At 42.5% G+C, this 27,033-nt stretch overlaps 1 protein-coding gene across 2 annotated transcripts in view; it reads left to right on the top strand.

The window, feature by feature from the left end:
• Positions 1 to 26,815, top strand: part of Intu (inturned planar cell polarity protein) — a 56,433-nt gene extending 29,618 nt beyond the window's left edge. The window contains exons 6-16 of one of the 2 annotated variants that reach the window (XM_041658899.1): positions 757 to 846; positions 3,071 to 3,148; positions 6,848 to 7,037; positions 9,610 to 9,663; positions 12,581 to 12,643; positions 13,743 to 13,964; positions 14,688 to 15,158; positions 16,296 to 16,393; positions 19,513 to 19,702; positions 21,908 to 22,065; positions 23,565 to 26,815. In XM_041658899.1, coding sequence (XP_041514833.1) covers positions 757 to 846; positions 3,071 to 3,148; positions 6,848 to 7,037; positions 9,610 to 9,663; positions 12,581 to 12,643; positions 13,743 to 13,964; positions 14,688 to 15,158; positions 16,296 to 16,393; positions 19,513 to 19,702; positions 21,908 to 22,065; positions 23,565 to 23,676 — 1,726 coding nt within the window. In that variant the 3' untranslated portion in view covers positions 23,677 to 26,815. Of the gene's footprint in view, positions 1 to 756; positions 847 to 3,070; positions 3,149 to 6,832; positions 7,038 to 9,609; positions 9,664 to 12,580; positions 12,644 to 13,742; positions 13,965 to 14,687; positions 15,159 to 16,295; positions 16,394 to 19,512; positions 19,703 to 21,907; positions 22,066 to 23,564 lie in introns of both variants that reach the window. The other variant, XM_041658898.1, reaches the window with a different exon arrangement.
• The last annotated feature ends 218 nt before the right edge of the window (positions 26,816 to 27,033 follow it).

The following is a 27,033-nucleotide window of genomic DNA, read 5'->3' as shown; positions in this document are numbered from 1 at the left end:
GTTGTTGTAACTTTTCAGAAGTTACCTAATCGTTTGCAGCTGCATGAAGTGTAATTAAGAATAAACTGCACATGCTTGCAATGCACACACGTCACAGCTGACAGACGTGTTCCCTCTGTATCCATCACACACTGCACACATGCCCTGTCCTGGAGTTCCGTTGAGCAAGATGTGCCAGTGACTCCGGTTCCATCACTTGCTCCTACGCCCACATCTCATAGTGTTGGGTTGTCATCTTTTAGTCGGAATCACTGTTTTCTTTTCTTTGTAATCTCCTAAGTAGACATGTCCATACATGGGCAATCACAAAGTCTCTGTGGAATTAGTGAGCTAGGAGGGAAGCAGTCGTTTTAAGAAACCAAACTGTATGTAGCTACTTAACGTCAACAAAACATTTCACACACACCCCAGTTTGAGACAGGGAGAGTCTCACTGTGTAGCCCTGATGTCCTGGAACTTTTGTACTTAAGCTGGATTTGAAATCACAGCAATCCTTCTGCCTCAGCCTCTTGAAGGCAGGGTTGTAGGCATGTGATGATTCTACTTTTGTGTGTCCTGGGGGTTTGGAAATAATTCCAAATATGTTTTTGTTGCTGCACAACCCCTGCCTTTTCTGTGTGGTAGTTAGGTATGTGCCAAGAAACTTCTTATTAAACAATTCAGTTCTTAAATTATACCATGTGTAACCTTTTAAGGGTATTTTTATATCTCCATAAAAGTTACTCTAACCACATTTTGATTTTATGTTTTTCTTAGCTCATCCCTCCATTTAAATGGGAAACAAATACACGTTGCTTTCTTGAAGGAGTCTGACAAGTTGTTGTTAATTGGCCTGCCTGCTGAAGAGTGAGTTGAAGTTTTTATTGTTTACCTTTAAAACAAAATTTCTGAAACTATGGTAACAATAGTGATACAAAGTAAAATGGTGGTCAACAAAGCCTGTCTCATTAAATTATGCCACTTTAATCGAAAAGAAAACTCCTCGTGCTGTTTTCATGATCCCAGCGTGCTGCACTGGGGAAGTAGATAATTGTGTTTTGGGGAGCTGTCAGAACAGCCTACGCAGAGATAGCATTCAGTCCAGCTTCAGAAATGCCCATAGTCTATAACGGTCTCAAATTGGTTTCAACATCTAAAGTCTCTTCCGAGACAACTGCCAATCTCTTAACCGTAATCCCCCTGGAAAAATCAAAATCCAAAAGCAGATCACATACTTGCAGCATATATTGGCACGGTATATACATTACCATTCCAAAACACAGGGAAGGGACCATAATGAGGAAATACTGGACCAGAGCAAGACCCAAGACCAGCTGGGCAAACTCCAAACTCTGCATCTCCATGTCTGATGTCAGAATGCTCTTCAGATCTCGACTCTGTTCAGCTTTGTTGACTGCCGCACACTTCTTTCTCTTGGGCTAGATCCACTCCCTGTCTGGAGCCTCCTCAATATCCCACAGCTCGGGCTTCTCCAGCATCCTGTGTCTGCACCTCACAGCTTCACACAATGGCCTCTCTAGTCTCCATTCATACACCTGGCCTCAGCGGCTTTCCTTAGTGGGGGAGGAAGATTCCATAACTCCTTTCTTCTACCCTTGACTCTAAAGCCAGAACCACATGGCCGCAGCTGCCAAGTTCTGCCTGCTGGGGCTGGAACATGGCTCCCTCATTCAGCTACATCTTCACGAGCTTTCTGTTTTCAATAGTTTCTTTTACTGCCTAAGCTTGATTGTCCTGAAACTTGTTCTGTAGACCAGACTGGCTTTGAACTTAGAACTCTGCTTGCCTCTGTCTCCAGAGTGCTAGAAATAAAGACATGTATCACCATTCCTGGACCTAAGATATTCTTTAATTCTTCTTCACAAGATGTAAGTATAGCTGGGTGGGGTCTTCCCCTGAGGTCACCACTCCCTTTATTTCATTTCTTAATCTGTTTATCTTCTTGAATACAAAGTTTAGCTCCGTTCCACCTCCTGGTGCCCCTTTCCTCCTCAAATTGTACATTTTGTATTTTTCTTGCTCAGTTTCTCCTTTTCATTATAAATCTTTATAAGAGTCAACCTTAGCAACCTTACAACAGAGTCTATACTAGATTGTTTTGAGATTTCCTCTGCCTATGAAATTAATCCAAAACTCTTCACCTTAGCCTGAGGCAGACTTTTCTGACAAGGACAAAAAGCAGTCATATTCTTCACCAAAAATATCACAAGAACCATCTTTAGGCAGCATACTGAAATTCTTCTCCTTGAAACCTCTTGAGTGAGACCCCACAGTTCAGATCACCCTGGGCACCTTTGTCTTCCATGCCCCTACTGGTATGGTCCATTAAGCAGTGCTTAAAGTATTCCACTGCTTGCTAACTCAAAAACATGGTCAGGCCTATCACAGCAATACTGCAGTCCCTGGTACCAACTTCGGTCTTAGTGTTTTTGTTACTGTGAAGAGACGCCATGACTATGGCAATTTTTATAAAGGAAAACATTTAATTGGGGCTGGCTGACAGTTTCAGAGGTTTAATACATTATTGTCATGGTAAGAAGCAAGGCAGCATGCAAGCAGACATGGTGCTGGAGAAGGAGCTGAGACATCGACATCTTGATCCCCAGGCAACAGGAAGTAAACTGTCACACTAAGCATAGCTTGAGCATATGAGACCTCAAAGCCCGCCTCCACAGTGGCATACTTCCTCCAACAAGGCCACACTGTCTACAACAAAGCCACACTTCCTAATAGTGTCACTCCCTATTGATGCCATTTTCTTTCAAACAACCCCTTATGCCTAGAATTTATTCATACTGGAGAATTTGGGGAGTGGGTTTTTTGTAATTTTTTTTGTTTTTTGTTTTTTGTTTTTTTTTGCCCAGGTGTTCAATTTCTCTAGTAAAACAGTGGCTCTGAAAAGCCGAAGCGACTTCCTGCCTTAGGGTGACCATTCTCTAATTGCAGTTTCATAGCTCTGCCCACAGCTGACTAAATTGTACCAATATGTTAATGTAAGGACATCTTGCTCCTTTGGGGTCTGTATCATCAGATTATGTTGTGAATGAGTAACTGCATATTTTCTTTGCAGAGTTCCTCTTCCCCAGCTAAGGAACATGATAGAAGATGTCGCCCAAACCCTGAAGTTCATGTATGGTTCTTTAGACAGGTAAGCATTTCGCTTGACTCTGTCTCAAGTGTCAGGTCATGGTTCTGTGCCCTCCCCTGCACTTGGCAGTGACTCTTGCTTGGGAAGCAAACTGTTTGGTTCATTCTTGTGACAGTTCCCTTGTGTTTTCTTTCCTTATTCTTTCTTAATTTTTATTAAATTCAATTATGAATTAATTTTTTTGAGACAGAATCTCACTGTGTAGCTCAGACTGACCCAGGCCTTACTACGTAGCGTGGGATGACTAGGACTTCTGATCCTGTTACCTCAGCCCCCCAGGTGCTGAGACTATGGGTGTGAACCATCACACCTGGGCTTAGTGAAACTGATGCTATTGCTTTTCCCCTAGTTTATTCCAATAGGTACCATGTGGAAATTCATGAGATCACTAACTGGTCCCAGATACTGTGATTACTATAAGTTCTGTATTACAATATATTATTATATATTACAGTATATACTTGTTCATTTCTTTAGAGGCAAATATAGCATATTTCTGTGTAGAATACAAAGATTAAGATTTGAAGTAAATGTTTGTGTTTTCTTTGCTATTTCACTAACCTAAAATTTTTTTTAGTCAAAAAATTTAATTAAAGATGTGCATTTATCTGGTAAAGGTAGCTTACATCTGTAGTGTGACATTTGAGAATCTGAGGCAGGAGGATTGCTGTAAGTTCAAGGCAAGCCTAGGCTACATAAGGAGTTTACAGGCCACTCTGAGTTATAGACCTTGTCTCAAAAAACAAAATAAGCAAACAGAGCACAGTTAGTAGAAATGAGATACGCTGTGTGAGACGTTAAGGTGCGATACGTATTCCTTCGTGTATTCTACATGAAACATGAATATGAATATGCTTATCCATTTCAGGCATTCTTTGTGCTTCTCTTTTTCCACTTTTTATCCTTTGGCAGTTTGGTACATTTGCACAGTGGAGTTTAGTTGTGCTCATTACCTCTGTCACCCCCTCTTCTCCTGAATCCTTCCCTCCTCCCGACAACCCCGCCCCCCAGCACACACACAATCTCCTGTGTCCTGTGACCCACTGGGTTATTAGGTTTGCTGCATGAGCATAACCAGCGATTATTTACTGGAGCATGGGCAACTTTTCAGTGGCTACACCACTGAAGAAACCATTACGTGCCAGTAGTCCCTTATGGGCCGCTCCCCATCTCTGACAAAATGTCTATGAATCCAGTCTTGTAGAGGTCGGTGCAGACAGCCATGGCTGCAATGGTCCTGTTGCACCCAGCAGGTGTCTTTTTGTGCACGTGTCCCACCATGCTCTGACTCTTCCCTTCTTCCCTCTGATTCTAAGGCCTGGGAGTGACATAGATGTCCCATCGAGGGCCAGGCACTCAACCATCGTTTATTCTTGGCCCTTTGGCCAGTTGTTCTTAACCTTATAATATAATGCCATACATATTTATTGACATGAAGGGGAAAAGTAGAGGAAACCGTTAATCATTTAACTGCACAGAATAATCAGTGAGAAGCATTTTTCTCCAGTGGAACTTCTGCAAGTTCCAGTGCTTCTGGGGGTCTCAAGTGTGGTAGCTCTGCTCTGCACACCAGAGTACCCCAGAATAGAAACTGAAAGACAGTTTTTATGCATTCTTCCAAACACGGTGGCATCCCTCTGCTGATCTGTGGTGAGACTTCATTGTCACGGTGCTCAGGGCATCGAGGATGGACTCCTGTCATGTCAGTCATTCTGTTCGTTACATTCTCCACTGCGGGAACCTGTGAGGAAGCACAGCCCTCCCAACACGATTGTTTGAACAAGGTGCAAAAGGCTGGTCGTCCAGACACAGTGCCTTTGCCGTTTACTAACTTGGTTGTAACCAATGAGGAATGAGACTGTGTTATTAATCACCTTTTGAAAGTTATAGTAGACTTCAAACTTTGCTATATTGTGCTTAATGGTGTTTCTCAGTCTTTAATCTTAGTCATTTACTCTAAAACAGCAAATGGACTTGGGTGCAAGTTGCACACCTATAGCCCCAGCTCTTTGTGTTCCTGAAGGAGCACGTGACCTCACAAGCTTAGGCCAGCCTGGGCAATGCCATACGATCTGCTCTTTAAAATAAAGACCAGTTCTAGCACCCATGCCCACTCCCATCATCCCCTTGCCTCATTCCCTCAGAATGTGTGCTCCACTGGAGTTCATTGTCTTTTGTGTTGATTTTATTGCTGCGCTCCCAGCCAAGAGACTAGGGACTGGAGTGAAGGACACCCTGACATACTTGGAGAATGAATTAGTGCCTGTCGCTTTGGTAGGATACGAGCCAGCCATTGCATCACCTTCTGAGCTGTTCCAAGGAATAGTCACGATTAATGCTGGCTTAAGTTCGCATGTCTAAAATCAGCTGTTTAACCCCTCCAGTCCCCTCCCTCTCTCTACCCCTCCCTCCTTTCAATGCTCATGTCCTCAGTTGAGAAGAAAAATAACTTAGCTCCTTCTCTTCTGTGTCCTGGGTACTTGTAGTAAGCACCATAGGAAGTTGTGTGTTCTGAGTACTAGGTAATTTGTAGGTGGGTTGGATCATATTAACCCCAGTTTTGACTCGAAAACCAAAACTCAGAGAGAGGCCTCTTGATTGGTCTTGTGATAGCTGTCTAGTAAGATTCAAAGCCAAATCTTTTGTCCTGCAGAGTCAGAATCTCTCTATTATCCCCCGTCACTTGAAAGACCTCCGAGTTGTAAATAATTGGAAGATGGAGAGGGAGGAAATGTGTGCTTCAGCCCTTTTTATTGTGCGCATGTCTCCCCGTCCCCGGGTTGGCCGCAGTTCTTCCCTGGTGTCTGTTGTTAAATATAGAAAGTGTATTTCTTAACACTCTCCCCCAGTCTCACCACAATGGCTATAGCTAAGGGACTGGGGAGGAAGAGAGCTTCCATGCAGGAATGGAGCCCGTCCCTTGAGCTACTGCAGGAGGCAATGGACCTCTCCATGGGCTGCTCTCATTTCCAGCTCCTTGTTGTGGAATATTAATTTAAGATGTGTTACATTTGTTTATGCTGTGGATCTTTTGTTTAATGATGCAAAGATGTGCTGTGGTGTGTGTGTGTGTGTGTGTGTGTGTGTGTGTGGTTTTTTGAGACAGGGTTTTTCTGTATCTTTGGAGCCTGTCCTGGAACTAGCTCTTGTAGAACAGGCTGATCTTGAACTCACAGAGATCTACCTGCCTCTGCCTCCCAAGTGCTGGGATAAAAGGCGTGCGCCACCATTGCCCAACTGTGTTGCATTCTTTTATGTTGCATTTGTTTAACTCTGTGAAGCTGTGTTGCTGTGCCTATCTAAAACCCCTGACTGGGCTAATATAGAGCTGAACGGCCAAAAGCGAGGCAGGAGAAAGGATAGGCGGGGCTGGCAGGCAAGAAGAATAAATAGGAGGAGAAATCTGGGAAGTGACAGAGATCAAGGAGCGAGAAAATAAGGGTCAGTCACCCAGCCAGCCCCAGATAAGACTGAAAGTAAGATAGAAATAAAAAAAAAAAATTGAAAGCCCAGAGGCAAAAGGTCGATGGGATAATTTAAGAAAGGCTGGCTAGAAGTAAGTCAAGCTAAGTAAGGGTGGGCATTTATAAGTAAGAATTAATTCTCCTTGTGTGATTATTTGGGAGCTGGGTGGCGGCCCCCAAAAGAGGCAAAGAGTCAAAAGAGTAAAACAACCTACAATAGCTCCTGTTTCTTCAGCGCCTTTTGCCAGGTTGAGAATACTCCTCGCTTGGATCATTTCTTCAGCTTGTTCTTTCAACGAGCTCTTCAGCCTGACAGGTTGCATCTCAGCGCCAGCCCCAGTGCACAACAGTATGATGCCGCCAGCGCCGTGCTTTTGGACAGCCTCCCTGGAGTGCGTTGGCTCACACTTCCACAGGAACTCAAGGTAATCTTAGGGGTCCTAGATAAGAATCAGAACCATCTGCCTCCTTCTAATCCTTGAGTGGGCTCATTTTCTTTTTAAAATAATATTTAAAAACTTACTAATTGAGGAAGACCTGCCGCCGTGGTGTGTAGAGGTCAGAGGATGGGTTGGTGTGCTTAGGTCCCTCTCTCCACCTCTGTTTTTGTTCCGGGATTGAGTCGCCGGCCCTCTTCTCCCTATCTCTTTGTGTGTGTGTGTGTGTGTGTGTGTGTGTGTGTGTGTGTGTGTGTTTCAGTGTCTGCTTTTCTTACATAGTGTCTTGGTCATTTTCTTTTAAATTTCCTGAGTGTTAATTCCAGAGCCTTCACCTTGTCTAGTTTTAGCCATATTTTAACTGATACTTTCTGTCCTAAATATGTAGGGTCGCTGGTTGGTGCCTTGTGATTTGTTTTCTTGGTATTTGGACATCTCCATGGGGAAGGACCACTAGCTGGAGGCCCTGTTAAGGAGGTGGGGAAATGTCAGGAGGGAAAGTGGTCTTGGCTCGTGGTTAGGGCTCAGCCCATAGTGAGCCTGGAGGTTGGTGGACTGCGGTCCTTAGCATTGTTTGTCAGGTTTCTTCTCTGCTCTTTGCTTGAACAGGCTGGCTAGCTAGCATGAGCCAGGGTTGGGCATCTCCCTCCTATGTGGGAACATAGGAGGTTTTGTGGTCCTCTTCTGAAGTGAGGAAGGCTATTGCCGACTGTGTTTACCCCCAGGTCTGCCACATCCTATGGGATTGTGCTGTAGTTAACTAGTTTCTCCATGGGGGCGGGTTTGTTAAGGAAAACCCAGTGCTCTAGAGAATGGCAGTGGTCCCTTTCCAGTTCCCTTTTAGTGTCAGAGACAAGAGGGCATTTTCTGTGGCAACCTGGTTAGCCTGCTGGTGGGAAAACTCACAAAAGCTTGGGGGACCAAGCAGCTTGGGTTTCCATGGAGTTTTTAGCTGTGGAAATTACCCACACAGAGCCTCTGGCGGCTTTCCAGGTACAGCGCAGGTTCTCCTGTGTTGGGGGTTTCAGCTCCTGAGTCTTTTATGCAGCTATTATGAGTACCTGGCTATGTTTGTCTGTCTGTCTGTCTGTCTGTGTCTCAGAGCTTGAGGCCAGCAGTTTGCTGTATTCTCGCCCCTCTTTCAGAAACAGAAAAGTTGACCTTTTGTGCTGTTCAGCTTTTGACTTGTTCGGACTGAATACCTACTTCAGGTTTTCTACATGTGTGACCAGAAACCAGGATCCCCAAAGCTTTTGTTTTAGCAAAAAGCTCAGTGAATATTTTCTTCTTTTCTTTGAGATTTTTCGCTGTCTTAGAATAGTAACTTTTATTGACAACGTATCTTCTTATGACAATAGTAAGGAATTTAATCCCATAAAGACTTGGATTTAAAAGTAGTTGTGAGGCAACTTGCAGTTGGCAAGCCTTCAGTGGAAGTATTTGGTTTTAATTTGGAAGTAATTTGTTCCAAGTTTAGTATATGATGAGGTCTCCCTTTGGTTTTCTTTCCCAGGTGATTGAGAGTTTTTCACCATGCTTTCCTCGGGCACACTGGTATTGTTAGCGGAATAGTTAGTCATATTAGTCTAACATCAGCCTGGAGACCAAGTAGAGCAAAATTCACAGACTAGCCCAAGATAAAAAATTACAAGTGTTTGTCCTCTTTGTCTGACAGTTTTTTTTTTTTTTTTTACAAGGTAAAGGGTTCTCACCAAACAAGAGAATACAAAGCATTTGCTAGGTGCAGGGAAATGTGGGTCACAAGTGAGTGATAAGTCACACTGTGTGAAAAGCATTGAGAGGCATGACTAATGTCTCAGGAGCTTTTGTTGTCTTGATACAACACAGGTGGGACTCAGCCCTGCAGAGAATGCCTGAGCCTTTAAGGAAAACAAGAGAAAAAAGCAGGCAAATCCCTATTTACACATAGTGTGTATGCTACATTTTTAAGTAACTATTTTTTGTATGTTTACACATTTTTGCATTGCAGGATAATTTTACTCTGTTTTTAAATATAGATGCTTCAAGGAAAAGCTCCAGCAATTTCCATGGAAATGAAGCCAAATCCTATGTAAAAGATTTTTGTCTAATAACTCTGTGGGGAAGTTAAGCTGTGCCAGATCCCAGGGACTCCTGCTGTAATGTTTTAATCTGAGTAACGATTGGCAATGCTTTATTCAAGTCATCGTTTCTAGGAGAAGGACTAGAAGAATCCAGCTGACCAAAAATACACAGGAAGCAGGAAAAGCAACCCGAACCAGTTAACCACATTAATAGTGATTTTCATTTTGCTTAGTTTAACAAGTTAAAAAAAAGAACTTAAAACACAAAACAGTTTTTTAATCTCATAAATTGTTTTGTGTTGATCAGAAGTTTTTTTCACCATTTTCAGTCACTTTTAATAAAAAAAATACATACGTTAAATAAGTTAATGTTATATATTTGCAAAGCTTAAAAATAACATGTTCCGTTTAGAGATATTTCTTGTGTAGTGCGACCGAGAAAGATACTTGCTCAGTCCCTCAGGCAGCTCTGAGTGCTCCTCCTTGTGTTCACACAGGTGGAACTGGACACAGCGTTGAGTGACCTTGAGGCCAACGACTTTGAAGAACTGGTAAGAAGGGGAGGATTTCCACAGAGGTACAATGTTGAACTCTCTATAATTAGTCATTCTAAGCATCTGTGAAGCGGGCTTAGAGCATTCGGCCTCTGTTTTGACACTGGCCATGTCTACTTGCCCCAAGGTTTTCTATTCAGCTGAAATATCAGTTACACAATGTGTGCAATGAGGTTAGACAGTGATTAACTTGACAAACACTAGGACTTTGTGAGGACAGAGATGGAGATGGTCTGATGATTTGAGAACACTAAGTCTGAACTTAACTTCGAACGCTCAGAGTGACTTTAAACTCTTTAAAATTTCCATTTCCTCAGTCTCCCCAATGAAAAGACCAACAGATACGTTGTCAGTAAACAATTAATATCATTAACACTCAAGCCACTGCATATAAGCAACTCCTCGCCAAAAGGAGCTAAGTTCCTCAGAGACATGGAATGTTCTAGAACTTTCAGAATGGATGCAGGTTGTGTGTACTGGGGCTGAAACTGGGCTGACTCAACACATGGGAAGGCATCCAGGGCACTGAAGCTTGTAAGTTCATGATGCTTGGAAAAAAGGGAACCAAGTCATTTCTGTGAAAACTGGGGACACGGGGAAGAACCAGACATTCATGTTTCCTTTCTTGTCTGAACCACACTCAAGGTGACCACAGAGATCAAGAGGACAGCAGGCAGTACATTGTTGGCAGTTGCCATGGCGTCTGTATCTTTGGCTGTGATAAAGTACTCTGTTGAAGCCCATCCATTTATACGGTCCAGAATCCCTGCGTAGGGAGTAGAGTATGGATGTCCCTGTGTCAGTTAAGATACCTGCCTGGGGTCCACGTCCCATGTGATGCTGCATTCGCACTATTTACACTGTGGAAGGACACAGCCACCCATGAAATACCTGAAGGAGGCATTATGTCATCTACCACCATTAAATTAAGGGCATGTCACATGACTCTATTTGTAGAAGGGAAATTACAATCAGTTAAATCCAGACTGGGAACATGGGAAATCTTCAACAAATAAATAAATCACAGAAAGATGGAGAGAGGCAGAGACAAGAGGATAAAGACCTTGAAAGGGGCTTTGAAGAGACAACCGTGTAAACCAAGTCCACTGTATAGTCTTCCTTGGCTTCTCATTCAAACAAGTTTTTTCAAAATATTAATGAAGTGGGGCATGATGGTGCACACCTTTAATCCCAGCAACAAGGAGACAGGCAGTTGAACCTCAAGTTAAGCCCTACCTGGGATACATAGTAAGGCCCTGTCTCTCTAAATATGTATGTATGTATATATATCTGTAAGTAGACATTCGTGAGACAATTAAGGATATATAGTACTTATGGCTTTGTATTAGATAAGAATAAATCTTTCAACACTGGCATGATGGCTATGTATTTTTATAATATTTCTTCTGTTACTTTTTTAAAAAGTATTTTATTTGAAGTGTATGTTTGTACCTGACTGTATGTATATGTACTGTGCACATGCTTGATCCCATAGAGGCCAGAAGAGGAACTAGGATCCCCTGGAACTGGAGTGGCAGGTGGTTGAGAGCTGAACCTGGGTCCTCTACAAGAGCAGTAAACTCTCTTAAGCTCTGAGCTGTCTTTCCAGCCCCTTAGAGTGCATTCTGAAGTTATTTACAGAAGTGGATCTGGGGTTGGTCAGAATAATGTAGTAAGAGAGGGAAAGGCAAGATATGAGGAAACAAGCTGACTCTCACAGTCGCCTTGTCCAGTCTGGACAGTTGTAGACACAAAGGAGCCGATACTGCTGTTTTCTATCTTCCACCTCTGCCTCTGCTTCTAAGCTCTGGTGTTACAGGCATGTACCACCATGCCCCGCTTCGTTCAGTGCCCTTATTCCTATGGATGGAACACAGTTTCAGACACTTAGTTATTTCTGATTTTTCATTTCCTCTGCATTGAGGATAAAGTCAACAGGGAAGACAAATGTTTCTCTTCATGCTTTCCCACTGGCATCCCAGCAGTGACTGCTCTCAGAGCTTGGAATGGATCTTTCTAGACTTTTCTGTACCCTTCCATTTCTGCACAGAAGCCCACGTGTACGGATATACATATTGCATATAGCTGTGGGAAAGTAAAACAGATCAGCAAAACACAGATGGAGTGGTGTTTTGTTCTGGAACTTGCACTTTCTGCTGAGCAGCGCATCCAGTAGCTTTGGTGGCTGCACTGTTCCAGTACCTGTACTGTTCTCCGACACAACACCAGGCTTAGCTGATCATCCCTCCATTCCTGAGTGTGGCCTCGTCTCTAATCTCTGTATTCCAAATGAACTATTGACTTTCACAGAAATGTCTCGATTCACTCAGCCTTCGTCTAGATCCCTGGAGGAGGGGATACTCAAATAGTGTGTGTGTGTGTGTGTGTGTGTGTGTGTGTGTGTGTGTGTGTTTTGATTAATTTTTAAATATCATGCACTTGCCCACAAATAAATTGTGCCAATTTGTGCTTTCAAAAGTGACTCCTGGTGATATTGGGTACTGTGGATGACAAGAGGAGCTCCTGTCATAGCGGTTGTTTTCAGAGCCCTCATGGAAGAGCCGATGATGTGTGCTGTGATGTTGTGGGGCCGTGGAAACACACTGGGCTTTCACCCTGGTCCCCTGGCATTTGGATGTCTAAGGTTCCATCACAAGTCATTGCTAGGACAGTGGTGGCTTGTGCCTTTAATGCCAGCACCCAGGAGGCAGACGCAGGTGAATTTCTGTGAGTTCAAGGCCAACCTGGTCAAATCCTGTCTAGAAACACCAAAAAGAAAAAGTGATTTCTAACAAATGTAATTTTTACTTCAATTGTTGCAGTTTAGCTTTAATATTTTATCTTTTACATAAAAATAAATAAATAAGTGCCATATTACAAATACATTGTAAATCAGCTCTGAATTTCCCCCCAGTCTGAGGATTACTGTGACATGAGACGGCTGTACACAATTTTGGGATCTTCTCTGTTTTACAAGGTAAGTTGAAGCTCGAAATAGTTATCAGTATTCAACTGCTAACATATGTAGACCTAAAGTAAATTTTCTCCGACTTTTATGCACACAGAAGAAATGTTACTACTTTGCATCTGTGTGTGGGCACAAGACTATGGACTGGAAATAAGGCCGCAGAGATTTATAAATGCAGTAAATATTGATGTTTTACTGTCTGTTAAGGCATACAGTACTTAAAAGAATTAAATATATAAAGGAGAACATCAGTATGTTCTTTTCTTTTAGAATTTTAAAAAATTTCATGTATTTAGTATGTGTGCGTGCATGAGCCACAGAGCGTATGTAAAGGTCTAAGGACAACTGAGTTGTTCTCTCCTTCCACCATGTGGGGCTCCCAGGGTTGAACTCAGGTCATCGGGCTTGGTGGCCCGTGCCTTTACCCACGGAGCGCTCTCCAGCAATGCATTCTTCATTTCCTTTTTCAGTAGTGTTCTTGCTCTTTTTAGCCTCTTCTTCAGAAGTGACATATATTATATTTTGAGTAACTGCTTCCATGTAAAGTTTTAAGAATCAAATCAGTACCAGGCAGTGGTGGCGCATGCCTTTAATCCCAGCTGTCAGGAGGCAGAGGCAGGCGGATCTCTGAGTTCAAGGGCAGAATGATCTACAGAGCAAGTTCCAGGACTGGCTCCTTAGCTGCTTAGCTACAGGGAAACCCTGTCTCAAATAAAAAAAGAAAAGAAAAAAAGAAAGAATTGAGTTAGTGTAAGTATTTTGCTTTAAAATATCTTTAAAAACAATAAATAACATACCATAAAATCAGCTGATATAGGATATACAGAAAAGAACCAGTTGTGCCAACCTTGGCCCTACTTCCTTTTCTAGTCCCAGTTTTACCAAGCACTCAAGGTGACCTTGCTTTGTGTAGGTCACCTGTCTGCTGGGTCCCTGAAGCTGTCAAACTTGATCTGCAGTTTGACTGGATTTTGCCAGATCTTAACTTACCCGCCTTAGAGCTCCGTTATCTTATAAGCCCACAGTTCCAGTGTTTATAAAACTCTTACAAGTGCGGGCTCATCGATTCTTGTTACCCACGCTTTGGCTCTGCGTGATTAAATCCCAGGGTTATTTGGTGTGCAGCCATCTACCCAAGGATGATGTCGTTGAGATTGCTGCGTACTGTCGCCAATACTGCCTGCTGCCTTTAGCGGCAAAGCAAAGAATTGGCCAGCTGATAGTATGGAGAGAAGTCTTCCCGCGGCACCACCTCCAGCCTCCTTCAGACTCAGACACCGAGGTCTTCCAGGAGCCTGAAGGGAGATATTTTTTACTAATTGTTGGACTGGTGAGTTATGAACTTCTTTCTTGAATTTCATTTTATACTTTTAAAATCTGCTTGCTTAAATACACAAGCAAACATGCTGATTTACAAGTAAGAATATGTTAATTACTTATTACTTGAGTTATATATTCAAGGAATTGTTGCATGCCACTCTATTTCCTTCCTTCTGTATCTATTTAATACTCATGAAGAAATATTAGTAAAAATCCAGTGTGCAATTTTAGCAGGGTCTGAAGATGTCTTGTTCCCCTTCCTATCATGGCTTTTCCTTTTGGCTTGTTTTGGAATACATGAAGCAATATAGATTTGAGCCCTGTATGGTGATGGTCCCTAAAATCCCAGCACTTGGAAGGCCATGAGGCAAGAGGATTTCCATGTTTGAGTTTAGCAGCCTGGGCTATACATAAACCCTGTCTGAAATGATGGTGGTGATAATTGAGGCTATTTGGAAGTTATTTTAGGAAATTCCATGGACTAAGAGAACTGACTGATGGTGAATTGATGCTTTATCAAAATAAAACAATATGAGATTGTTTCCATTCTAGGTCAAGAAGCTTTGATGCTGGTTAAAAAAAAAAAAAAGAAAGAAAAGAAAAGAAAAAAGAGAGGTTTTCAGTACTCACCTAGTATTCGCAAATGCCCGTATGCCTTTAGTACAAGTCTGCACATATGGGCTATATTAAGTGTTTCCATGGCAGCTGAACCTGTACCCATCTTCCTTTGCAGCGCCATTATGTGTTGTGTGTGCTGTTAGAAGCTGGAGGCTGTTCATCTAAAGCCATTGGGAATCCTGGTCCAGACTGTATCTATGTAGATCAGGTCAGGACAACTCTTCATCAGCTGGAAGGAGTAGACTCCCGCATTGAGGAACGGCTAGCCTCATCTCCGGGGCCCTGCCTGTCTTGTGCTGACTGGTTCCTTGCTGCATCACGTGAAAAGGCTGATAGTTTGACCACTTCACCTATCCTCAGTAGACTACAGGGGTCCGCCAAAACAGCAACCTCTCCAACATGCAGAAGAACCTTTTTCAGTGACTATTCCTTCAAGGCACGGAAGCCCAGTCCCTCCCGGAGCAGTGGCGGATGTGAGCCTGGTGAAGGTGGAGAAGGTGTTGGTCTGAGCCCACACACTACCCCAGATGCAGTCCGGAAGCAAAGAGAAGCCGATGGCTCGGAGGACAGCGTGGCAGTGCTTAAGGTGCGCGTTCATCCAAGTGTCTGCATTGTGATCCATAAAAGTTAGAATTTTTTTTTTAATTTAGAGAGTGGTCCTTATTTGAAATGGTGGGTATTTTAGTCATTGCTGGAAAACCAAAGACTTAGAACTAAAAGGAGAAAGAAATACCAGGTGCCACCACTTGAGCCCTTGGCATCTAGGACGTTCAAGCCACAGTGCTTCCAGGTAGAGAAGCATCAGCCCTTGGTCCACATCCATCAGCCTTTCTTCTGTGTTCATAACAGAACATCCTAGCTGTGGGGCAGTTTCTCTGTCACTCTAAATAGTCAGTAAAATATTTCACAGGGACAAATGATCAGAGTGAGGAGGAGATGCCTGTTTGTAATAGCTAAGGTTTTTTATCTACACTTCCGAATGTCACAAACATTAGAAGTGTGACCATGAAGGTCACACAGAGGGTGTTCATACTTGACGGTATGACTTTTGCCTACTTTTCCATACGTACCATAAAATACCCAAACAGTTGTTAGAGTCATCATCACTCCAGGAGCTTAGCACATACTCCGGTGATGCTGGGGGCTCCCCAGACAGTTCTCAAACTTTCTGTCAAGTGGATGGAGGTGATGGCAGACAAGGCAGAAGGAAGCGTGAATCTGAAAATGGGCTCCATGTTCCTGAGTGCTGTGGCAAGCACATGCATGGATAGTCTCTCTGCTCTACACAAACAATGGGGTGTGTTGGAGCCATGAGTAGAAGGTATTAGGAAGTGCCCGTGTCCTAGGTATAACTATTGTCTCTGTTGGTAAAATGAGTAGGTGACAGAGACCATGAGGATTTGGGTAAATTATATATACCCCAGGTCTAATCAGCTGCCAGGAGTAAGACACATCTGTGACCTTGAGGCATCCAGACAACAGGGAGACAAATACACTGCTTATACATTTGATAATAGAACTGGTGGGGACTTTTCACCATGCCCCCTGACTTGACCTTGAACTCTCCTTAGCAAAGAAGCCAGGAGATGCAGATTGGCATAAAAAGTCTTTAATGGAAGCAAATGCATCCCGAAAATAGCACTCTTAGAAGGTTTTGAAATTTTTGAATGGTTCTGCTCCTTGATCCTATTCTTAAATACAAACTGACCTACTTCTCTTCCAGCTCGCTAGGAAGAAGTCGACACTTCCAAATCCATTTCATTTGGGAAATTCAAAAAAAGAACTTACAGAAAAAGACGTGGAAGTCTATAACATGATGAAGTAAGAAACTTCTAGCATAGCTTTTCACTTTAAACTCGTGGTCCTTGAGGGGTTTCACCATGAGAAAGTGCAGAGATGATTCAACAAGCATAACTATGGTATAGCTCACAGTATGAGGTAATACCTATGGTATTTCTGTGATGTTTCATTTACACATTTGGGGAAATGAACATATTCTTATCCTAATGAAAACACCAAAAGAGTATTTCAAAATATAGAAGTTGCTCTTTACCTCTCTCCCACAGGTAATGTACTTTTTGGATGTCTACTTGTTTGTTTGTTTGTTTGTTTGTTGTTTTTTGAGACAGGGTTTCTCTGTAGCTTTGGAACCTGTCCTGGAACTTGCTCTGTACACCAGGTTGGTCTCGAACTCATAATGATCTGCCTGTCTCTGACTCCTGAGTGCTGGAATTAAAGGCATGGGCCACCACCACCCAACAAGGATGTCTACTTTTTAAATAAGAGTTTAAAGACTAATTTTAGACTCTAGTAATTGCCTGGTTATGCTTAGCCCCGTGCCTGTAAGTGATAGTTGCTCCTGGCATACCACTCAGAATGCTGAACGTCTAGAGAAGGAAGGGCTGGAAATTGCCTAAATTCGAGACAACTGTGAAAGGCCATCCATGCTTCCTGGTCCCAGGCAGTAGATGGTACCTCTGTCAGAACTGCACACGGTTCAAGCTTCTCTGTCCCTGCATCCTGCTTCTGTCACTCAACCCTCTGCTTCAGTTCCATAGAGCACACCCCACTAACTTCTCCCCGTGTGTCTCCCTCTCAGACTCTGGGTCCTAGAAACTGGTCCTGAACAAACAGATAACACTCAAACTCATATTGAATAAGGAATTCTGAAGTAAAAAGACCCGACTAAAGAAGGAATGTATAATTACCTTATGAAGTGTTATATACAGTCTGTGTGTGTGTGTGTGTGTGTGTGTGTGTGTGTGTGTGTACAGATGTGCTTGTGTATGCTGGGGAGTGGAAGCTAGAGGATAACCTTGATGGTCATTCCTCAGGAGCTACCTAGCTTGTCTTTTGAAATGCAGGTCTCTCACTGGCCTGGAGTTAAGCATGCTAGGCCAGCTTGCTAATGTTTCCCAGGGCTCCCCTGTCTTTGCCTTCCCATGGCTGAAGTTGCAAATGTGCACCATCATGCCCTGGTTTTTGCATGGGTCCTGGGGTTTGAACTCTTGTCTTCATGCTTGCAAGGCAAGCACTTTACTGAGTGAGCAACCGTATAAGCTCTTCTTTTACATTTATTTTGCAACTAACTACCTGATCTGCCTAAATCGTCCTGCCTGGTATTAAATGTTGATGTCATGTGTGAGACCAGCTGACAAAACAAAATTAATTGCACTTAAGCAATAGGACACGTCGAAGTAGAATTCACATACGAGGGTGTCTCACCGCCGCCATCCTAAGGATGGAGATACTTTCTAAGTATGTGGAAAGTTCATTTTAAAAGCATGCTATTAAATAAATCACTCTCACTTGTATATACACACCTTGGTAAATATATGATTTTAAATCCTTTATACCAAGCATTTTATTCAGTGGCAATCACATCCACTGTTTCCACAATCCCAGCCTGCCCCCACCTCCATGATCAAGGGCCCCATTTTCCTCCCTGGCTTTATTTCTTTGGCCTCCCAGCTCCTGGAGCTCAGCAGTAGAGAGAAGATGGGACAGAAAGAGTAAGCTGCAAAGTCGCCAAGCCCCACTTGCTTGTTTATCCCAGTTTGTCCCAGGACACTGCTTCCCAGTGGTTAAGAGAGCAGAATAACATTTACTCTCATGCATGATCATTATGGAAACTGAAATCGAGGTACTCTCGGGCACACACTGTGGCACATAGAAGACATTCATGGGAACTGTTATTATTTCTTGCTTTTTTTATTATTCTTTAATTCTTCTTCCTTTGGAAAAATGTAAACATTATTCATAGGTTCTGCTGACCTGTCTGAGATTATGTACGGGAGGAAGAGGCAGGAAAAAAAAGAAAAACTGGGTGCCTAGAGAGATAGCTCAGTGGTTAAGAGCACTGGCTGTTCTTATAGAGGACCTGGGTTCAATTCCCAGCACCCACATGGCACATAAAGTTAAAGAAATTATTTTTGAAAATAAAGAAAAACTGAAAGCAGTAAATGAATATTTTTGGAGCATGGTTCAAGAATAGAGTCATGTGAGAATTCTGAGTGCTTATGAGAAAAATGCCAAGAAACAAAGACCGGAATCTTGTGACCTCAGTTTCTTCAAAAGTATGGACTTTTTCTTGAAACGCGCTTTCGTGCCCCTCCCAGGTGTAGCAGCTAGGAGTGAGTTTACTTCAGGTTGTCCGTTACAGCTGGCTATTGACAACTGTCCATATGCCTCTATGGGAAAACATGGTTCTGGTACATGTGGCTTGTCTGCTGTGTGCGGCTTACCCTGTGATTGTACACTTCACTGGCGTGACTCCGCTTAACCCTCAGAGAATAAACCGTCTGATGCTCTGAATAAAGTTGGCTGTTGCATGGGACTTTAGCCGGCCTCGTTTCAGCTCCACTCTCCCAGGTCCCACTGCCTCTAGCGTGATGAACTGAGTCTAAGTGAGAAGGGTGTGGTAAAGTTTGGAATGCTATCACAACTGTTGGCACGGTGATGAGGATGCTAATTCAGCTGTGCTGCTAATCCTCAATGTTGTTGCCATGCAACAAAGTTTAGTGCCGCCAATTTCAATGTGTTTAGTTTGGTAGGAGATAATATCGTATGTGCCCCACTTGAAACTGATACCATTTTTATGGCTTGTTGAAATTTAAGCCAAACATAAGCTCAGTCATTCTTATGAACCATGGAAAAAGAGGGCCCAGCCAATTGACTGTTTAGCAAAGAGACAATTTAAGTCACTGCAAATGAATTAGTGTTTATCCTTCCATGGCTGGTACTGTTTGTCTCCATTAGGGAATTAAGAATAGCCTAGCCTGTGCTTGAGTCAAGGGCAGGGAATTAGACATTTGGCTCAGCCTTCTGTCCATGGTTGTATTGCTAATTTATTTCACATAGTCTTGTAAGAATGATACAAAATTGAAAGTGGAAATAATTCTTCTGACTTTACTTAAATTTCCTTCTCTCTCCTTTTCAAGATTGACCTCCGGACCGGAGAATACACTCTTCCACTATGTCGCCTTAGAAACAGTTCAGGGCATCTTCATCACCCCCACCCATGAAGAGGTGGCTCAGCTAGGCGGTTCCGTCCATGCTCAGCTAATTAAGAATTTCCATCGGTGTTGTCTCTCTATTCGTGCAATTTTCCAACAGACATTGAAGGAAGAGGTAAATATTTAAATATAGCTTTCTGCCAATATTAACTCTCTGTTTTTTTTTAATCAACATGGACCATCAGTGTTTTATTTACCTCAGTTACACTGAACTCTGTGGTCTGTAATCTTACCTCTGGAAATGGTTGGTCTGATTTTTCCACAACAAGGTACAAAATTGGTAGTTTATAGTGTCAGCTAGCCACTCGTATCTGAGATTTGTAATTTAAATGTTTATTAATTGACATCTGATGTTTCAATGTTGCACCCATGTTTTTGTTTTTATTTCTTGGGTTTTTTTTTTCTTTCTTTCTTTCTTTTTTTTGCTGGGGGGTTGGTTTTTTGAGACAAGGTTTCTCTGTGTAGCTTTGGAGCCTATCCTGAAACTTGCTCTGTAGACCAGGTTGGTTTTGAACTCACAGAGATCCTCCTGCCTCTGTCTCCCAAGTGCTGGGATAAAAGGCATATGCCACCACCGCCCCACACCCCATGCTTAAGTAGTAATATTTAATACTACTTATTAAATATAGTTAATATTAAGTTATATATATATATATATATTTAATAGATCAATTGGATTCTTGTGGTGACTGGAAAATTGGTGTTGCTCTCTCGTTATGGAGCTTTATGACCAGGCCTGCAGCTCAGTTGGCACAGTGCTTATCTATTCAGGATGCCCGGGGTTCCATTTCCTACTCTGAGTAAACCTATACAGTGGTGCACATTTGTAATCCCAACACCATGGAGGATGAAAAATTCAGAAGTCATCTCTAGCCTGACAGTAAGTCTGAGGCTAGCCTGGGCTACCTAAGACCCTGTCTCACAAAAAGGAAGAAGGACTGGATAGGTGGCTCAGCAGTTACGATCGCTTACTGCTCTTGTGAAGTCCTGGGGCTTGGTTTCCAGCACCACATCAGGTGACTCACAACCACCTGTAACTCCAGCTCCAAGGGAGCTGACACCCTTGGGACTCCATCAGCCTCTGCACACATGATGCAGTAACTGCATGGGCACACATATACTCATGAATAATAAATCTTTTCCAACAAAGGAAGAAGGTAGGAGAGCAAGGGAGAGGGAGTTGTAACTGATCTAACATCTGTCCATGAGCAGCTCTCTGAAGGCACGTGTGATGTATGCAGCATACCAATTTTGTGAAAAACTTGGCTTTAAAATAACACTGGGCTAGGAATAAGGAGCCCTGACTTTCCTGTTTCCTCAGCTATAAAGTGATCCAGCAGGATTATATCACGTGTCGGGGCCCATTCCACAGTAGAGTTCCATCTTCCGTGCTTTCAGGGTCTCAGAAACTATTATTAACAGGACGAGTCGTGTTTGACCAGGGAGGCCTCCCTGCTTTCGTTTCTTGGGCTCTTTCTTCCTATATTAGCATTCTGGTGGGTGCTCTGGCAATGTGATCAACCAGTTCAGTCACATTTAGTGACAGAAACTGGCCTTACCTGTTAAGGCATCTGCGCTGCACCCGACACTATTCCAGGTGCTAGGAAAGAAAACAAGCTTGTGTTTGTTTGCGTTCGCGAAGGAGCTGAACAAAGTGGCTGATAGCACATCCAGAGTGGGTGTCGAGAGGAATTTAATCAGAGTCGGGCTAAGTGGTGCAGGCTACTGTACAGGTTCCCCTGATCGTGTCAAGCAGTTTGTGAGCAGACAGGAACAAAGACGGAGAGGGCTTTCTGGCTCTTTGGAGAGCACAGCTTCTAACAGAAGGAGAGCAGGTCTCTCTGGGCACTCACTGGCATGGGCACATATACAGACATACAAACCTTAAAAGACCAACGTGATAGCATAAGAGACAGTAAGAGTGCCACAAGGTCAGCCAGGGCTGTGTAGTGAGACCCTGCTTTAGAGACGGGACAGGGTGGAGGGAAGGGCAAAAATAATATTCGCTCTCTGCTAGGGGGAAAGCTTGTAATCTACCTTAGGAGATAATGTTTAAACCAAGAATTGAAGAACAGGAATTTTCTGCAGGTGAGCAGGAAGAGTAATACCATTGTAGACATTTAGAATCAGAGCCAGCCATTGTCATCACCATGCTTGGAGACTTAGGTGAAACCATTTTGTTTTTCTGCTCTGGGGACTGAAGTCAGGGCTCTGTGCATGCTAAGAAAGAATCCCACCCCTGAGCTACAGTCCCGGCCCCCGGTATTTTCTAGTAGCACTGTCAGTATAGTTAATACTCATGACTGCTGTTGGCTTGCAGAGAAGGAGAGCGCTGCGTGGTGGAGATTGTCCGGAGCCTGCAGACTCTGTGTCGTCTCTGACTCCCGTGAAAGAGCATGGTGTGCTCTTTGAATGCTCCCCTGAGAACTGGACCGATGAGAAGAAAAGTCCGCCAGTTATGGCTTACTGGGTGGTGGGGTGAGTGTGGGGGAGGGTTCAGTAGGACCATAGTCAGACACCTACCATGTAGTTCTAAACCTATAACTAAGATAAGCACTTTACAAATGATCTAAACCAATGCCTATCCACTGGTCCATGGAAATGAGAACCACCTAATCAGTTGTGGAGTCCAGAGCGTCCTGCACTTGTGCCCCAACCCAGTGAGTCAGATCTGGGAGTAGGATTCTGGTTTTTAGCTCCCTTGTGATGTGATAGGCAATCCACTAGGTTTGAGAACATCAGCCTGAATGTAATTGTGTAATACCATCAGAGCTGTGTTTACAATAATTCATCTGGACACAGCCCACAGGTAATACCAAGTAGATACACACCCAGTACAAGGATAGAAGGTACACGTTCAGAACAAGGGATAGAAGAACCAGACAGTCGGGTATAGGCAGATTTTTCTGTGCTGCTTGCCAGCTCCCAAATAACCACACAGAAACTTCTTATTAATTATGAAAGTTTAGCCAATAGCTTAGACTTATTATTAACTAGTTATTACAACTTAAATTAATCTATATTATTTTTATTGATCTATATTCTATTACATGGCTTTTACCTCTCTCCCATTTTTTGTGTCTGACTCATTCAGCATCTGTCTGGCTTCTTCACGCATCTCCTCCCTTCTTCCCAGCATCCTCTCTGCCCCCAAAATTTTGCCTAGCTATTGACTGTTCAGTTATTTATTAAACCAATACTAGTGACAAATCTTCAAAGTGTCCAAAAAGATTATACCACAACAGTGGGGAGATAAATCAGTGGGTAAAACACTTGTCCTGTAAACATGAAGATCCAAGTTCAAATCCCAGAGCCCATGTAAAGCCAGACAGTAGAACAATCTGTCACTCCAGTGCTGCTCTGGGGAGGTAGGAGGCAGGCAGGAAAAGCTCAGAAAGCTTGAGATTAGCAGCAGTAGACAATGGAGTTTGTTTCACCTTTTTTGACTAGAGCCAATGCCTAAAGCTGTCTGTTTGCCTACACATACACAACATAAGGTACATGAATACTCAAGCACACACACAAATGTAGTGTTAGTCCAATTCTATCTGCAAATGAGTTGTAATTTTTATGTATTAATAATAATAGCAACTTAAAAATGTAAGTGGAAATAAAATATTCATGACTACCATGCTTAAGATTAATACTTCCCCAGGAAGTGTTGCATAGATAGTAATAATAAGCAGGTTTAATATTCAGTACCGAGGGGTATGGGATGTGCATTGATTAAATAGGAGGTTTACACTCTAGGACAGTAGCATTAATTAGGACATATTTATTTAGAAACCAAGCTCTATTCTATTTTCTGTATATTTAGGTTCATGAGCTTTTGGTGTTAGTGGTGGTGGTGGTGGGTATTTTGTTTGTCTTTTGTTTTTTCAGCTATTATTGGTTCTCCCGAAACTGAAAGAAAACAAAAGGAAAAGGTTTTATCACCTTTAATTTCTGAAATGACCATGTTTTTTTCCTTTCTGCAGGAGGCTCTTCCTTCACCCAAAACCTCAGGAACTGTATGTGTGTTTTCACGACTCGGTCACAGAAATTGCCGTTGAGATGGCATTTAAACTGTTCTTTGGATTAACATTGTAGCTGTGTTTGTAGGATACAAAGCAACACACATGGACCGTGTGACAGTGCCAGGATGGCCAAAATCAACACATAAAGATAAGGCTCAGTTTAGTCACTTTCCAGTATTGAACTTCTCTTGTTAAATGTCGAGAGCAGGGCTGTTGGGTTGGTGTGTCAGACTCCGAGCAGATCCTGGGTCAGAGTATGGAGACACAATTACTAATTTATTGCCATTTTGGTATACCATGCTAATTTATTGAATAGTTTTAAATAATGTGAATTCTTTAATAAAAAATTAATATAGATGTTTATTTGGGGATCATATTCAACTCATTTTTTAAATTGAAACCCAATGCTGACTTACACGGTGAAGGGATCGTGAAATAGAAGAGATGATGAGGTTCTCTAGTTGGTGGGCTCTGTGTTGTGAGGAGCCCTGCACCTGTCAGGCTCAGAGAATCTGTGTACTAATAACATTATTACTGCATTGGGAGTTTTTAAAATGCCAGTTAAGAAAAATGCATTGTTTTCATGGTGTGTATTAGTCAGTATCTAAATTTGCAATAGTTGTGTTCTGGTTTCTTAGCAAATCAAAAGCCTTCTCATTCGTCTCAGTATTTTAGTGGATCCCTTCCTGCAGAGGAAGAGGGGAAGGATGGAAGTTAAGGTTTATTTATATTTATTCAGTTCTCTTTATTCTTTGTGATAAGCTTTATTTTGGATTAGGAGACTTATTTTTAAATTTTTAATAATCTATAAGTTTTTTTTTCTTCCGTTGAAATACATTCTGGTACACATATATTTTATATCACTCTAGCAGATCATACTAAAAAGACTGGAAGAGGGCTGGAGAGATGATTCAGAAGTCATGAGCAGGTACCTCACTGGAAAAGCCCTAAGTTCAGCTCCCAGCACCCACATCAGACCACTCACAACCACCTGTAACTCCAGGGAATCCTGGAGTTTGGAGTTTGGCCTCCACAGATATGCATGTGAGCGCGTGCGCACACACACACACACACACCGTGCATACACACAAGCACACAATTAGAAAATAAAATCCCTTTGAAAACACTGAACCAAACTGCTTAACAGTGTCATAGGGTAACTTCTTTTACAAAATACTAGTTTTTGTCCTAGAGATAAGCATCAGTCTGTATTGGGTTTTCCCAAAGAAAGAGGAGGAACTTTAACCAACAGCTGTTTCCCTGAGCTTCAGTAGTAGAGAAGACTGCGTAGACATTGATTTCATTGGTCATGAGAATTCAGTATATTGAAAAAAATATAGTAAATACTACATTTATTATTACCATCTACCCTGGTGGGCATCCCACATACTCAATAGTCCCCACACACTACAGTCCTGGCTAGCTTCTCCTTCAAAGATTACATATGTTGGAAGGAAGCTAACTGAAATCGATCTAAAGTTCATCCCTGTATTTTCCCTCCTTAAACATGAGTGTTCCCGCTGAAATTACAAAGCGTATCAGTGCACCCTGAGCCATTTGGTCTTATAGAAAAACTTTTACCCCTCTGTTGTCAGTTAAGAGATTCTCACTGAGGCATTGGTAACAGACACCGGCTGTTTATATCACCAGTGACTTCTGGGCTTTAATTTCAGCTTTCAAGGCAGAGAAGGAAATTTTGGATCTTGAGGTGTTAAAAAGAGTTTGAACTATCTCCCCTCTTAACAAGAGTCAAATTGGCTAAGGCTGTCCTCTGTCTCAGACTGCCTGTGTGCCAACGTATGTGTTCCAGAACTTCTAAAATCGTATTTATTAAATGCTTTAAGTTTCTGAATAGACCCTTAAATCCCAAAGCTGTTTCTAATACTGATCATTATATTCAGTGTAGCCGTGGTCACCTCAGATTTTCAAATAGAACAAACTAAGACTTGAAATTTTAATACAGAGAACTTTTTTCCCAGTTAAATTTTCATCTGCTGGTGCTTTTTTGGTGTCAGATAACGATAAGAACACTATTTTAAAAGGGGTGTAAAAACAGAAAGCAGATAACAGATCTTAAAGATGGGCCATTTGCTGTGTGGCCCTTGAACACTATAATGTCCATGTTGAAGAGGCATTGCATTTTCAAAAAATAAAATGCTGACCTCTTTTTCATCTCCAGGGGAACATTGGTGGTAAACTTAGCTGACCAATTGTCTGAATAGTTCAGACTCACACCTGAAATGCAGTCTTACTGTTGGCATTCAAGTCCTGTCTGCCTCTGTTACAGGGAGGGGACAGAGAGACAAGTGCAGATCCCATAGCGATGGGCTCTCAGAGAAACCTTCCTGAGTTAGGCTTCATTCACATCCTAATAATGATGTTCCAGAAAACATGAGATACAGTGTCTACCTAGCGTTCCTCGAAAGTCAGACACAGCCAGGCATGGTGCCATATGCCTCTAATCCCAGTGTTCAGGAGGCTGAGGCAGGAGGATATAATAAATCCAAGGACAGGCAGGGCTATACAACAAGGCTCTATCTCAAACAAACAAAACACAAGGACTTCATTACTTCTGTCATGTGTTTCTTGGCCCCAAATAAATTTTAGACTCTTGCCCTTTCTCTCCCTCTTCTCCCTATCCTTGGCTTTCTTTTGGCTCTGTCACATCAGAGAACTGTACCTAGGAGGGTACAAAGTGTTTCACTTTTTGTGCCAAGGGACAGTGGATGACAATGTGTGCCTAACAAAATGGTAATTGTGAAATAATCACTGTCTAAATAGTTCTGACACAAATTGAAAAAAAAAAAAACTGTGAAACCAGTCTACGAGGTTTGGCTGCTTTGACCACTGTGTTAAAGTGTGTCCTCTCAACTGTGGTTGTCACATACTATAAAGTATGAGCTGTGAGCTGCAGCTACTGCTTACCACCGTTAAGTGCCCTCTGCCTGAGAGCAAGGGAAACAGCTGAGTCAAGTCTACTACCGCACAACACGGCAGGAATGACCTGGGGAAACTGTGGCTTACTCTTGTGTTGACAATAAGGATGTATATTTTGGACATCTTTTAAAATAGTGCTACTAAAACTTGAACCTAAAAACCAAACCTTATGAACTAACTTAATTTTAAAGAATTTTATTTCTGTATGTAATTAAAGCTATTTTTCTACATTATTCAGAGTTTTAAATAAAAGTGTTTTGGAGGTTTGTTTGCATTATAAACTGTCTTTTAAAATGACTGCATTTTGTGTGTGTGGTGTGTGTGTGTGTGTGTGTGTGTACAGGCATGTGTCCATGTGCTCACACACAAGCACCATGGCACAGTTTACTGTCTCTTCCTACTCTGTGGGTGCTAGGGATGGAGCTTCATGCTTGGCAGTGGCTACCCTAACTCACCGAACCATCGCTCTCCTTGTGTCACCTTTACTGACACT

This window comes from Microtus oregoni, unplaced genomic scaffold (genome assembly GCF_018167655.1).
Source record: "Microtus oregoni isolate MIOR12 unplaced genomic scaffold, Mior012 000010F_ref0000083, whole genome shotgun sequence".
In the NCBI taxonomy this organism is placed as follows: Eukaryota; Metazoa; Chordata; class Mammalia; order Rodentia; family Cricetidae; genus Microtus; species Microtus oregoni.
Note: the sequence above shows the minus strand (reverse complement) of the source record. Positions and strands in the feature narration are given on the sequence as shown.